The sequence below is a fragment of the Bubalus kerabau genome, chromosome 17, assembly GCF_029407905.1.
Source record: "Bubalus kerabau isolate K-KA32 ecotype Philippines breed swamp buffalo chromosome 17, PCC_UOA_SB_1v2, whole genome shotgun sequence".
Taxonomy (NCBI): Eukaryota; Metazoa; Chordata; class Mammalia; order Artiodactyla; family Bovidae; genus Bubalus; species Bubalus kerabau.
The window spans coordinates 37630642-37644557 of NC_073640.1; the positions used below are offsets into that span (position 1 = coordinate 37630642).

Sequence of the window (13916 nt, forward strand, 5' to 3'; positions counted from 1 at the left end):
ATTTAGTGGCATAAAGCTATATTCCTCATAATTTGGGCCTTCTCTCTATTTTGTGATTAGTCTGGGTAAAGGATCCATTTTACTGATCTTTTCAAAGATCTAGTTTTTGGTTTAATTTATTTCTCTATTCTGTTTTTTTATATTTCATTGACTGCTAATCTTCTCTTTATTATTCTTTGTTATGCTTACATTGACTTTAACTTGTTTTATTATTTAGTTTCTTAGGTGGAAACTAATATAATTGATTTGGGATCTTTTTTCTTTCCTATGCAAGTCTTTCCATCAAAAATATTGTGTTTTCATCATCATTAAGTTAAAAACATTTCTAATTTCCTTTGTAATTTTTTTTGACTCATAGGTTTGTGTTTTTGTTTTGATGTGGGTTTTTAGTATTTTGTCGCTTAATTTCTAGATATTAGGAACTTTTCTAGATGTTTTATTTTTATTAATTTCTAATTTTTTCAGAGAACACTCTATGTGGGTTTTTATAGTTTTGCTATGTTTTTCTATGTATAAGATTTTAACTTATACAATAGTAAAATGCATCCAAAATGACCCAATTTACTTGGAATTCATTAATTAATTCAATAGGTTATGCTTTGAAATATAGTTCTTCAAATAAAGCCTGGAGAATAATGAATACTTACTGTTATTTGCAAGAGTGAGTCCAATAAATGAGCAAATAGGGCGAATTATCTCAGCTTTCATGCAATTTATCAGCCAGTCATTAGCATGTGTAAAAAGTGAGCAGCAAAGCATTTGATTTTCATCTGAAAGGGATAAAGACAATCATATTTTAGTATACTTGGAAAATATCAGCTTTTTATTTGTTTTTAGTCTTTTTTTGTATTTAAATATTTGAGATAATTACCATTTTGAGGATTGTTGACACAGACACACAGAGTACTACACACTGAAGACCATAACTGATAACTCTGAAAAGCACTTTCATCTGACAAATTCAACTCATATTTTGAAAGAACAGTCCTATTAGGTTAAAGAGTAAAGAAAGTAATTAATACATATGTGTTAAGGTATTAAGCTATGAATAATTAATAAGAAGAAACATATATTTACTTACTTGAACAACTGTAATAGAACTGAAATACAACCTGTTTCTCTCACAAGTGTCTGTCCAGTCCCTTAAAAAAATTGCCATGTATTAAATGAAAGATTTCTGTTTAGAAAATAATTTTGCACAAATGGAAAACAACATTTAAGCAGTACTTTTAATAAATAACTTTCAGTCATTTTAAAGTATTATAAAGTACAATACAGAATTACAGTAGGTAAAAAATATATAATCAAGATTATTATGGAAAATGTATTACTTATGCTTAGAGAATGACAGTATTCAAATTTCCTCTAAAAATCACAAAACACTTATATTGCATAGTTCTGTATTATAGTACCAAAATATGCTCCAAAATAGAAAAAAAATAATTTAAAATATTAAAAACTGAAAAAATAAAATCTAGACACATTTAAATGCATATAAAATTTCTAACAATTTGAAGATCTAAATAAAGCAACAAAAAAATAGCCTTTAGCCTGAGCAAGAGGTATACAGGAACACTCTATATACTATCTTTGCAACTTTTTGTGAAGCTAAGATTATTCCAAAATAAAACTAAAACAACAAAAGCAAAGTAAAACTTTAGCCAAGAGCTACATGAAATTTAAGGTCATTGCTGACTGATATAATGACCTTAAATATGATGATAACTGAATGGCCAATTCAATGGAAAATCAACCAAATTAATTCATTATTAAATGGGGCTTCCCTGGTGGCTCAACAGTAAAGAATCTGCCTGCCAACGCAGGAGACATGGGTTCGATCCCTGGGTCAGGAAGATCTCCTGGAGAAGGAAATGGCAATCCACTCCAGTATCCTTACCTGGGAAATCCCCTGGACAGAGGAGCCTGGTAGGCTATAGTCCATGGGGTCACAAAACAGTTGGACATGACTTAGTGTCAAAACAACAACAATTCATTAAATGCTTCTCTTCTGCTTTTAATCCCATTCCTTTTCAATGCTAGTTAAATAATACAAATCACTTTACTATTTTTTAAATTAATAAATATTAAATAATTAAAATCATGCTATATTGTCTTTAGAGCCAGTAGTTCTAAAAAGTTAGTAAGGTTTTAAAAGGCACTGACTAGAATAAAAAGATTAATACTGTCTGTTCCAATTTATTATTTTTAAAAATATTTCTATAACATAAGAGAATGTACTTACTGTTATTTGAAACCAGAACCAAAATAACATAAACAGACATTCTTTTCAAATTTGTGTTTGAATCACTGTTAGATAAGAACCAAGTTAAGTCTTCAAACAATTCTGAAGTACACAAAGTCTGCTGACAGTAAACTGAAACATGAAAATTTAATTTTAATTTCTATGTATTAGCACAAACAAGTTTTAAAATATGCTGAACAAAATATAAAATTGCCATTATGGATGGTTCTCAACCAAGTCTCATTTCACTGACATTCATCAGTCATATAACAAATTCTGACAAATTTAAGTGCTTACTCAATTAACAGACCAAAGAAGCAGTATCTTAATCAGAAGTACTTGACCTAGCTCTAAAGCACGTATTGCAATCTCATAGAATTTTCAGTGACTACATTTCAAAATTAAGCCTAACAAAAATATAAAACATGACCCAAAAATTTGAGGATAAGTAACAAAATGTAGCCCCCAAAAATTTAAGAAAATTCAGAAACCAGCTTTAGAAAAGAGGGGTAAATGATAGTTGTGCTATTTTTAAAGACTCTTCTAGATATAAAAATATCTTTCCAAAAAGCAAAAATGATACCTACCTGATAAGGAGGGGTTCTTTGGTGATAATCATGCAATAAGCAGAATTGTAAAAAATAATTTGAACACATATATCCAGTGTCTAGAACAGTTTTTAGACACTCTCAAAGGCAAAGACAATGTCTTATTTATCCCTAGTGCCTAGAGCATAACTTATTCTCAAAACAAGTGATGAAGTTAATGGATGAAAATATAAGAATATAAAGTTATTTGACAAATTGATGGTTTAGATTTAACTTCATTTCAGGTACACTACAAAAAAAACATTTTTGTCAGCCACACCCAAAACATGGAGAAGGAAATGGCAACCCATTCCAGTGTTCTTGCCTGGAGAATCCCATGGACAGAGGAGTTGGCAGGAAACAGTCCGTGGGGTCGCAAAGAGTCGGACACAACTGAGCGGCCAAGCACCCAAAACATCTTTATCCACATACAAGATGGTTGTGGGTTATCTTAATATTCTGATTCAAGTACCCAAATATACAGACAGTGAACAGAATAGAAAAACTAGAAACAGACTCACTAAGTGATAGTGGCTGCATCTCAAATCAATGTGAAAAAGATCTACTTTATAATAAGAAGAGTTGGGATAGCTGGATTGCCACATAAAACTGGAACCATTCATCATCTCATACCCCAGGAAAATTCAAAACAAATAAAATATGCAAAAGTAAAAAATAAAGTCACACAAGTTACCAAAAGAAAATGTGGGTGGATTCCTCTATAATCTGGGAATATGGGAAAACTTCCTCTGATTCAAAATTCAGACAAGAAAGGAAAAGAAAGATGAACTTATTTTTATAAAAATAAAAAAACTTTTGTATGGCCAAAAAAAAAGGGGGGGATAAGCATAGTAAAAGACAAAAGTAAAAAAATGTTTCCAACTATTGGCAAGAAAAAAATTATGAAAGATTTCGAAATGGATGATAACAAGTACTGAACGTCCTGTCTAGCCTTCTTTCTAGATTATTTGTGCCTTTTACTGTCTTTGGGCTATTTCATAACTCTAGAAAACTGATAGTGACACAAGTTATTCTTGTTCACAGAAATGCAAAACATATTGACCAGTAGAATGCAATTGATCTTTGACCTGCAGACACTGACTAGTTATGTACCTGTTCATAAAATTCAGCTTTCCCAAAAGTCTACAGCACTGTTTTTTGCCATTACTTTTGAAGCAGTTTTAACATTTTACTGCTTCCCTCATTAGTTAAAAAGTTAAATAAAATCTTTGGCATGCATTAATTTAAATAAAACATTTGGATAAAACTATCCAGACATGTAAAAAATTTAATTCTAAAATTATACTTCAATAGTTTGCTAAAGTAAAACTTTAAAACTTCCTGCTTAGGAAAGTGAAATAAAGTTTTCATATTTTACCATTTTGCTCTGCAACAGCTCCTAATGTATATAAGGCTGCTTCTTTTACCATACTATGTTCACTTGACTTTGCAAGATTTTTCACAAACATCAAACCACCAATTTCCCGAAAATAAAGACCTGCATTACCTGTAAAATGTGCAGACAAAACAAAGAAGATTTATTATAATTATTCTTTTAAGGACAATAAATCACATGAACACAGTAACATATAAAATAACTGAATAGAAGAGAAAGAACAATGCATATTTCGTATATCACAATACTACAAAGAATCACAAACAAAATTTCACTATCACGTCTTACTGTTTTGTTGGCAAATTGAATGAATAGTAACCAAAGCTTCCTTTTGTGAAAAAGCATTGTCCATTTGATACTTCAGACACTCCAATAATAAGTTCAGGTCAGTCTTCACTTCTAAAGAACAAAAATTTCATTATTTTAAACATTTCCTTTCAAAAACTAATCATTTAAGTTTCACCCTCAAAATACATATTTTTGTTTTTTAAATAACATGTATTACTTTTAAAAAATCTAACAAGGACTAAAAATATGTAAAAGAAAGATGCTCCTTAAATAAAACAACTTGAAATGAGCTTCTTATAATTATTTGATTTTCCCCTCACACAAAATACAGGAAAAGAAAATACAATTATTATTCTCTTTAATTAAAGCTGCTGCTGCTGCTGCTAAGTTGCTTCAGTCGTGTCCGACTCTGTGCGACCCCATAGACGGCAGCCCACCAGGCTCCCCTGTCCCTGGGATTCTCCAGGCAAGAACACCAGAGTGGGTTGCCATTTCCTTCTTCAATGCATGAAAGTGAAAGGTGAAAGTGAAGTCGCTCAGTCATGTCTGACTCTTAGCGACCCCATGGACTGCAGCCTACCAGGCTCCTCCATCCATGGGATTTTCCAGGCAAGAGTACTGGAGTGGGGTGCCATGGCCTTCTCTGGTAATTAAAGCTACTTTGGTTTAAATATTTATTTAGAATGAACTGAATGAAAGTGAAATACAGTATATTAGAATTGGTGGGATGTACTAATTGCCTGGTGGTCCAGTAGTTAAGACTTAGCACTTTCAGTGCTGGGGCCTGGGTTTGATCCCTGGTTGGAGAACTAAGATCCTACAAGCCATGAAGCATACACACCTCCAAAAAAAAAAAAGAATTTGTGGGATGCTACTAAATCAGTGTTTAGGAGAAATGTGTAATGCTAAATGTCTACATTATAAAAGAAGAAAGTCACATATTAATGATCTCAGCTTCCACCTTAAAGAAACTAGTGAAAGGGTAAGGAATAAGCAGAAGGAAGGAAATCATAAAGATCCAAGCCGAACTGCAGAGCCGGGTCTTTGAGGACATCAGTAAAACCAACAAACCCTTAGACAAACTGATCAGGAAAAAAAAGAGCAAAGATAAAAATTACCAATATCAGACTGAGACAGATGTATCAACATAGCTTCTAAAGATATTCAAAAGATAATAATGGTCATGTACAACTTCATACCTACAGATTCAATGACTTAGGTGAATGGACAAGTTGCTGCAAAGAAACAAATTGCCAAAAGTCGCCCAAGAAGAAATAAATATTATATATATATATATGAAACAGATTGAAATCATAGTTTAAAACCTTTCTATAAAGAAAACCCCAGGTTCAGATGGCTTCATCCGTAAATTCTTCCCAACATTTAAGGAAGAAATAATGTCAATTCTACACAAAGTTTTCCAAAAAGTTTCAAAAGAAATAATACTTTATAACTTATTTTAGGAAAGTATTATTTCCTCATTCTAATATTAAAACTAAGTCATTAGAAAGGAAAAAAGAAAACTACAGACCAATATCCCTCACAAACATACATGCAAAAAACGTCTAAACAATTTTAACAAGTTGAATTCAAAAATAAATTAAAATAATAATGCATCATGACCAAGTGAGTTTATCCTAGGAATGCAGGATTAGTTTATGATTTTAAAAATCAATGTAATACAGCAAACTAAAACAGAATACGTCATTCAGTATATGCAAAAAAAGCATTTGATAAAATAAAATTTCATTTCTGATCTAAAAAAAATTCAGCAAACTTGAAATAGAAGGAACCTCCTTAACCTGATGAAGTATATCTACCAAAAACCCTACAGTAAATATCATACTTAGCAGAGAAAGAATTCATTCTTTCTCCCTAAGGAACAGACAGAGATGTTTACCATTGTACTGGAGAAGCTAGCCAATGTCATTCTATTTAACATTCCATTTATCATTGCACTAGAGAGTCTAGCCAGTGCCATCAGGTAAGAAAAAAGAAAAGGCATCCAAATTGGGAAGGAAGTAATAAAACTATCAGTATTCACATACGACATGGCCTTCTATGTAGATAATCTGATGGAATCTACAAAATAGCTACCAAACTAATGAGTATAGTAAGGTTTCAGAATATCCACTAACATGCAAAAATCAGCAACATTTCTATATACCAGCAATAAATAATTGGAAACTGAAATTCAAAACCAATGCCAATTAAAATGGCATAAGAAATATGAAACACTGGAAGTTCCCTGGTGGTACGGGGGTTAAGACTCTGCTTGCATTGCAGGCGGTACAGGATTGATCCCTGGTTATGGAACTAGGATCCTGCACAAGCTGTGGCCAAAAAAGAGAAAAAGAAGTTTTACTGGCAAAAGATGTGAATTACATACACACTAAAAACTAAAAAATACTGTGAGGTATTAAAGAAGACTGAAATAAAGGAAGTGATACACCCTGTTCATGGGTCAGAAGATTAAATACTGTTAAGATGTCAGTTCTCCCCCAAATTGATCTAGAGATTCAATGCAATCCCAACAGGCTATTTTGGTACAAGTTGACAAGCTGATTTAAAAATTCACATGGAAATGCAAAGGACCTAAAATAGCCAAACAATTCTGAAAGAGAAGAGTAAAGATGGAAGACTCAACTCTCTTTAATTTCAAGACTTAATACAAACCTACAGTAATCAAGAGTATAGTGTGGCATCAACAGATAAACAGATAAATGAAACAGAATACAGTTCAAAAATAAACCCATATATAGGAGTGGCTTTTTTTTTTTTTTTACAAAGGCAATGTAGAGAAGAAAGCATAGCCTTTTCAACAAATGGTGTTGGAACAACTGGATATTCATATTCAAAAAAACAATAAAACAAAACTTGAATCCATTATTCACACTGTATACAAAAACTAATTAGAACTGTAGTTCTAAATGTAAAATCTGAAACTATAAAACTTAAAAAAAAAAAATATATATATATATATTTGGCTGGGCCACATCTTAGTTGTGGCATGAAGGATCTCCTATCTTCTTCTGGAATGTGGAATCTTTTAGTTGGAGTATGAGGGGTCTTTTCAGGTGCAGCATGCAGGATCTTGTTAGTTGTGGCATGCAAAGTCTTAGTTGCAGCATGTAGAATCTAGTTCCCTGACCAGGGACAGAACCCAGCCCCCTACAGTGGAAGTGTGAAGTCTTAACCACTAGACCACCAGGAAAGTCCCTTCACAAATTCTCTTATCTCTGTACCTCTTATACGATCCTTAACATTACAACCGCCCTCTAGTTACTGCCATGTATCTTCAGATAAGCTCTGAAGAAGAGCAAGCTATTCATGGGAATCCCTGGTGCCTCAATGGTAAAGAATCTGCCTGTGATGCAGGAGACGTGAGTTTGATCCCTGGATCAGGAAGATCCTCTAGAGAAGCAAATGGCAACCCACTCCAATATTCTTGCCTGGGAAATCCCACAGACAGAGGAGCCTGGCAGGCTACAGTTCATGGGGTTGCAAAGAGTTGGACATGACTTTGCAACTAAACAACCACCACCAAGCTATTCATACTGTCTCCAGATTATTTCCCACCCAGACCTCAATATACTGCAATCTGGCTGAAATCTATTAAGTTTACTATTGATAAAACAAATTAAGTCCAGTGGATTCTTCAGTCATCATCTGTGACATTTAAGACTGAGCCTCTTGGGTATGAGGGTAATGAGAATGCCTTTCTCAAAGCATTCTCATAAGGCTAATTTCCAAAATACCACATTCCTGTCCCTTTACCTTTCTGCAATGTTTTTCTTAGTCTTTTTTGGGGGTGGTCCTCTTCCTCAGCCAAACCCTGATGTGATGGGGTCCATCAGGGAGTACTATTTCCCATCCTATTATATTTTAGTATTTCCTCTCTGGTTAACCTCCTCCATTTCCATGAATTAAATTTCCATTTTTCTGAAGACAGCTCTGAAATTTGCTGGTGGTCCTCTCAAGTTTCCACTGTTATTACATATACCTCCATTAAATCAACTATCATATGGTGTTCTAATTATCAGCATGCCATCTCCCATTAGAATGTCAGTTTCCTGAAGTCAGTGTGACTGGTACAGACTAGATGTTTAATAAATATTTATGTAAATTACTGAATAATTCTTTCAATTCCTGGAGCCTGTCAGATAATCTGCAGTATATTCCACAAATAGACTAAAAAACAAATCCCAGATATATGATCCATAAATTTCTCACCTTGTATTTTCTTTGTGTCCTCACTTTCCATGCTTGTCTGCATTCTTTTTCCTTATATTTCATCTATAAGATAAAGGTATTCTCTCAATTTAAATCTATTTTGAGATTTCCAGAAGTGCAGTATGCAAAGGAGTAGGAAAAGAACACGTGTGCTCAGTCGTGTCAGATTCTGCAACCCCATGGACTGTAGCCCGCCAGGCTACACTGTCCATGGGATTCTCCAGGCAAGAATACTGGATTGGGTTGCCATTTCCTTCTCCAGTAGATCTTCCTGACCCAGGGATCAAACTCACATCTCTTGAACTGGCAGGGTAGATTCTTTACCACTGAGCCACCAGGGAAGCCCCTGAAACTTACTGGATATTAGGTATACTTAAGTTCTCTGTGGCTCAGTTTCCTCATCTATAAAATAGAAATTTCCAACTTTATAGAGTTGTTACAAGAATTAAAATTGAGAACATACACGAATGCACCTCACATTCTTAAGTTCTACAGGCACTTAAGGTTCAATAGGTTTTATTAAACAAACACATGAATTATTGATTGAATCTAACTGCTCTGCTCCTCCTTCCTTATTTCCTTTTCTGTAAATATTCATCCCATCATTTCAGATTGGGCACCCATCCATGAATCAGAGGTTTAGAACACAAACACACACACACTCTTTAGATGTGCATTTCTCTTCACAAGCTTAGCTTAATACTAAAGTTTTTTTCTAACAACTTCTGCTTACTTTCAAGCTTAAATCTTTGTTTATAAATCATTCATTAGAAGAATTTTAAAAATAACTGGCAACCCTAATATGGCCTCTCACATTCTTTCCTTTAAAATGCTAAACTGATTTTTTTAGAAAAATATATCAGGGTCCAGTCAACTTCTTAGAACAATAAATCAGGACTCAAAGAATTCAAAAATTCTTATTTAACCCAATACTATGTAGCTAAAGGGAGACAATTATTCTATTGCTCATTCTTACTCTCAAAATTAAAATTCCCAACAAAAAATTTAATGATAAATATGTAAATCTTTTATAAAGTAATATACACATATTTATTGGGGGCTTCCCAGGTGGTGCTAGCAGTAAAGAACCTGCCTGCCAATCAGTTCAGTTCAGTTCAGTTCAGTTGCTCAGTCGTGTCCAGCTCTTTGCAATCCCATGGACCCTATGCCTGCCAATGCAGGAGATGTAAGAGACATGGGTTCAATCCCTGGGTCAGGAAGACCGCCTGGAAGAGGCCATTGGCAATCCACTCCAGTATTTTTGCCTGGAGAATCCCATGGACAGGGGAGCCTGGCAGGCTACAGTCCACAAGGTCACACAGAGTCGGACGTGACTAAAGTCCAACTTTAGTCACACACACGTTTACTAGTTTTGCCAGTTTTTTAACCTAAATATTCCATTAAAAAAGGAATGGGTAGGTACATCATAGTATATCCACAGGATATGATATTGTTACAAGAATATTGACATTTACTTGAAATGTTTGATAACATGGAAAAATGCTTATGTTACAATATAATAAAAAAGAGCAAGACTCAAAATTTTATCTACAGTATGACCCCAATTATCTAGAGGCAAACATAAAATTAGATGAAAAACAGCAACATATTAACACTTGTTGTCTTTAGCTGGTAGTGTTTTATTTCACTGTTTTTCATTTTTCACAGGTTTTGTAATAGAAGCTTCTAATGTTCAGCAAGTCCAATGGTAGGTCAGGCCCTTTAAACCTCTATAAACCTTATAAATATTATTATTTTTAGTCTTTACAGCAACCATGCAAGGGAGCTATAAGGATAGACGAGGAAAAAGTAACAATTTGTCCAAGTTCAAACAGCTAGTAAGTGACAGAGCTGAAATGAGAATCAAGAAAACTGAGGTAAGGGCTACACTCTTATCCCCGGTTACTGTTTCCTACATATAATTTGGAGACATGTTATAAACAGACATACTATATATACATAAAAGTATACAGGAAAATTTTCATTCTTTTTTAAAGGTTGAGTTGCCTATGAGCAAATGGGTTAAGATTTGGAAAAAGACTAGATTAAAAAACAATCTGTTGAAAAATTAGTCTATTCAGTGGGGAAGGACAAGGTGGGATGAATTGAGAGAGTAACACTGAAACATATACATGACCATGTGTAAAACAGAAAGCTAGTGGAAAGATGCTGTAAAGCACGGGGACCTCAACCAGGTGCTCTGTGACAACCTAGAAGGGTGGGATGGAGTAGGGGTGAGAGGGAGGTTCAAAAGGGAGGACATATGTACATTTATGGCTATTGTATGACAGATTCATGCTATTGTATGACAGAAACCAACACAGCATTCTAAAGTAATTATCTTCCAATTAAAAATACTTCTGCTAAAAAAATAGTCCATTGTATCATACATGGAGGTTTTTGCTTTGTGAGAGAGTTTAAGGACTAGTTCCTTCATTTTAGTCAATCTGCTTTTTAATAAGATTTTCATTATTAAAGAGGGATATAACTTTTAAATTGAAACTGACAACACAAACTACCTTAGTCTAGTCCCCTGTCTTTTTAATACCATTTTTTAATAAATAGTTACACAGTAAAATAAGGTAAAGTTTGCCAAATATCTAGTAACATTAAAAACAAGTCATTATATTTACTTGCTACATATTTAAAAACATCCACGGCAAAGGACAAGTTATAACTTTCAAGTGATTAATAATTATAAAATTAATTTTAAAGTATAAAATACAGTATATTCCCAAGAACAAAAGCACCTGCTCCAATAAAGCATATTGTTAAGTATTTTCAGAACTTAGTGAATAGATGCAAACTGTCACGAACAAGATTTCAAAATCATTTACTGCATTCTCACAAGAGGAAAAAAGGGATTCCTCCCCCGATCACCCCCCTCACCCCCCAGGTACCAGAAAGAAACTACCCTAGTTACAGATTTCACTCAATAAATTCACCAAGCTCAAATTAAAACTTAAGTAAGTAAAGGAGCTGAAGATTACTTATTTATGTGGTCTAGAATATGTTAACATGAAAAGCTTTTTGAAATCTAAATAGCACCCCCAAAATATTAGAAAGATAAATGACATCATTCTGTGGATAAGGCTGGCAGGGGTGAAAATCCCACAATAAATGCCACCACTAAGTAGCTGACAGTGGATCCCCAGCTTGGACTCATTCGCGTGGAAACATTCCTCTAAAGCAGGCAAGGCAGGGGAGAAACGGCCAGTATGCAAGAAATGTTAAACTTTCTCTTACAATAGTTTAGGTTCAGAAATAACACTCGATTGGGTCCAGAAACAGGCTGCCAGTACCAGGAGCCATTTCACTACATCAGCACTCCCAGCCTCAGGAGCCTGGAGCCGCCGGTCTGCATCCACCCGCATCACCTTATCCCAGTTTCCAGAGGTAACTGATAGACGTCTTTCCCAAGATGGAGGGCAAACTCCACCCTGTTTCGTCAATTGGCGCTCCTTAACCCGCCCTGGCGGAGAAGACAGGAACTTCCCTGGTGGCTCAGACGGTAAAGCGTCTGCTTGCAATGCAGGGGACCTGGGTTCAATGCCTGGGTCAGGAAGATCCCCTGGAGAAAGAAATGGCAACCCACTCCGCAACCCACTCCAGTACTCTTGCCTGGAAAATTCCATGGATGGAGGAGCCTGGTAGACTGCAGTCCATGGGGTCGTAGGAGTCGGACACGACTGAGTGACTTCACTCACTCAACGCCCCCTGGCGGAGAAGGCAATGGCACCCCACTCCAGTACTCTTGCCTGGCAAATCCCATGGACCGAGGAGCCTGGTAGGCTGCAGTCCATGGGGTCGGTAGGAGTCGGACACGACTGAGAGACTTCCCTTTCACTTTTCACTTTCATGCATTGGAGAAGGAAATGGCAACCCACTCCAGTGTTCTTGCCTGGAGAATCCCAGGGACGGGGGAGCCTGGTGGGCTGCGGTCTATGGGGTCGCACAGAGTCGGACACGACTGAAGCGACTTAGCAGCAGCAGCAGCAACCCCCCCTGGCATGGCTCACCTAAATAGCTGGAGGAAACTCCTTTTGAAGAGCATAGGTGGTCCCTCGGGCCTTTCCCTCTTAGTCCAGGGTTCTCCAACTCCTGCAGTGAGCGGGGCGATGGTTAGCGACCTGAGGCCGGCCCCATCACTTGCGATTCACCCGCAGGACAGTGGGTGGGTCCGAAAATCAGTCCCTTTAACCTGCCTTCCCCCTCAGGTGATGCAGGACATAGGGACCCACACCCGACCCGAGAAACGACCTCTGCAGCAGCGCACACCTCCTTCGTGTATCAGAATAACCTGGGGAGACGCCCGGGGATTCTGAAGTACTATCAGACCGAAAACTGCCAGGGTCAAGCCTCCTAAGTGGTACGTGACACTTCTTTTTCCCTGTGGGGGCCGCAGCCGGGGAAGGCCGCCTCCTTAGAAAGGCCCCTTCCCGCCAACTCATTCCATTCCCTCTTGTGGGTCTGTTAAGGTTAGGGCGAGGTGTGCCGCACCCCAGACATTCCACAGGAGGCGACCGGCGGCTTCCCAGGAGGGGATGAGGCAGGGCCCGAAGGCGCAGAGTGGAGGCTGTGGCCTTTACCCTTAAGACGCAGCGCGTTGGGTTTCGCCCTTTCTCCCTCCACGCGTGCCTAGTTTGACGCCGGACCGTTTCCCGCCGAGAGGGCGGGAGCACTTCCGAGGGGCGGGACTTCCGGCCGTCCTGCCCCCAATCGGAGTCAAACGCGCGCAGCCGCTCACCAGCACTCCAAAGGGCCGGGGTTTAGTAACTGTGCGCCTGTTAAGTGGTGGAAAGTCACAACGTGAAACGAGGACTCCTCTAAGCTCACCGCTCTCCATGTAAAGAGCTTTCTTTCCTTAGAGGGGCGTCCGCCTCAAGAACTTAAAACTGGCTATAGAGTCGCTGAGGCCCAGCAGGTGTATGCAGACGTGGAGACTAAGACTAGGCTCTACGAGCCCCAAGCCCTGCCTTCATTCCTGTCTTCCAGTCTTCCCTCTCCCTCCCCTTTGTAGCCTGCTTTTGTTTTCTGATAAAACTATACATTTGAAATATGTGTTTTCTTTACGTTTTAGCAAATAGTGATGGGTACTAAGATCTCCACAGCTAAAATCTGCACATGCCTTAAATTCATTATTTAAGCCTAAGAAAAAAATATTTTAAGC

The 13916-nt window shown here is 36.8% G+C and overlaps 1 protein-coding gene across 18 annotated transcripts in view; it reads right to left on the reverse strand.

Moving 5' to 3' along the window:
- Positions 1-13514, reverse strand: part of TERB1 (telomere repeat binding bouquet formation protein 1) — a 32449-nt gene extending 18935 nt beyond the window's left edge. For 3 of the 18 annotated variants that reach the window (XM_055552456.1, XM_055552450.1, XM_055552452.1), the window contains exons 1-8: positions 13247-13510; positions 12766-12847; positions 4514-4624; positions 4208-4336; positions 2243-2374; positions 1082-1142; positions 872-987; positions 648-770 (exon numbers count right to left, since the gene is read on the reverse strand). In XM_055552456.1, the coding sequence (XP_055408431.1) occupies positions 648-770; positions 872-987; positions 1082-1142; positions 2243-2374; positions 4208-4336; positions 4514-4624; positions 12766-12847; positions 13247-13255 (763 nt within the window). In that variant the 5' untranslated portion in view covers positions 13256-13510. The other 15 variants (XM_055552443.1, XM_055552444.1, XM_055552445.1 and 12 more) reach the window with 15 other exon arrangements.
- Positions 13515-13916: the final 402 nt, after the last annotated feature.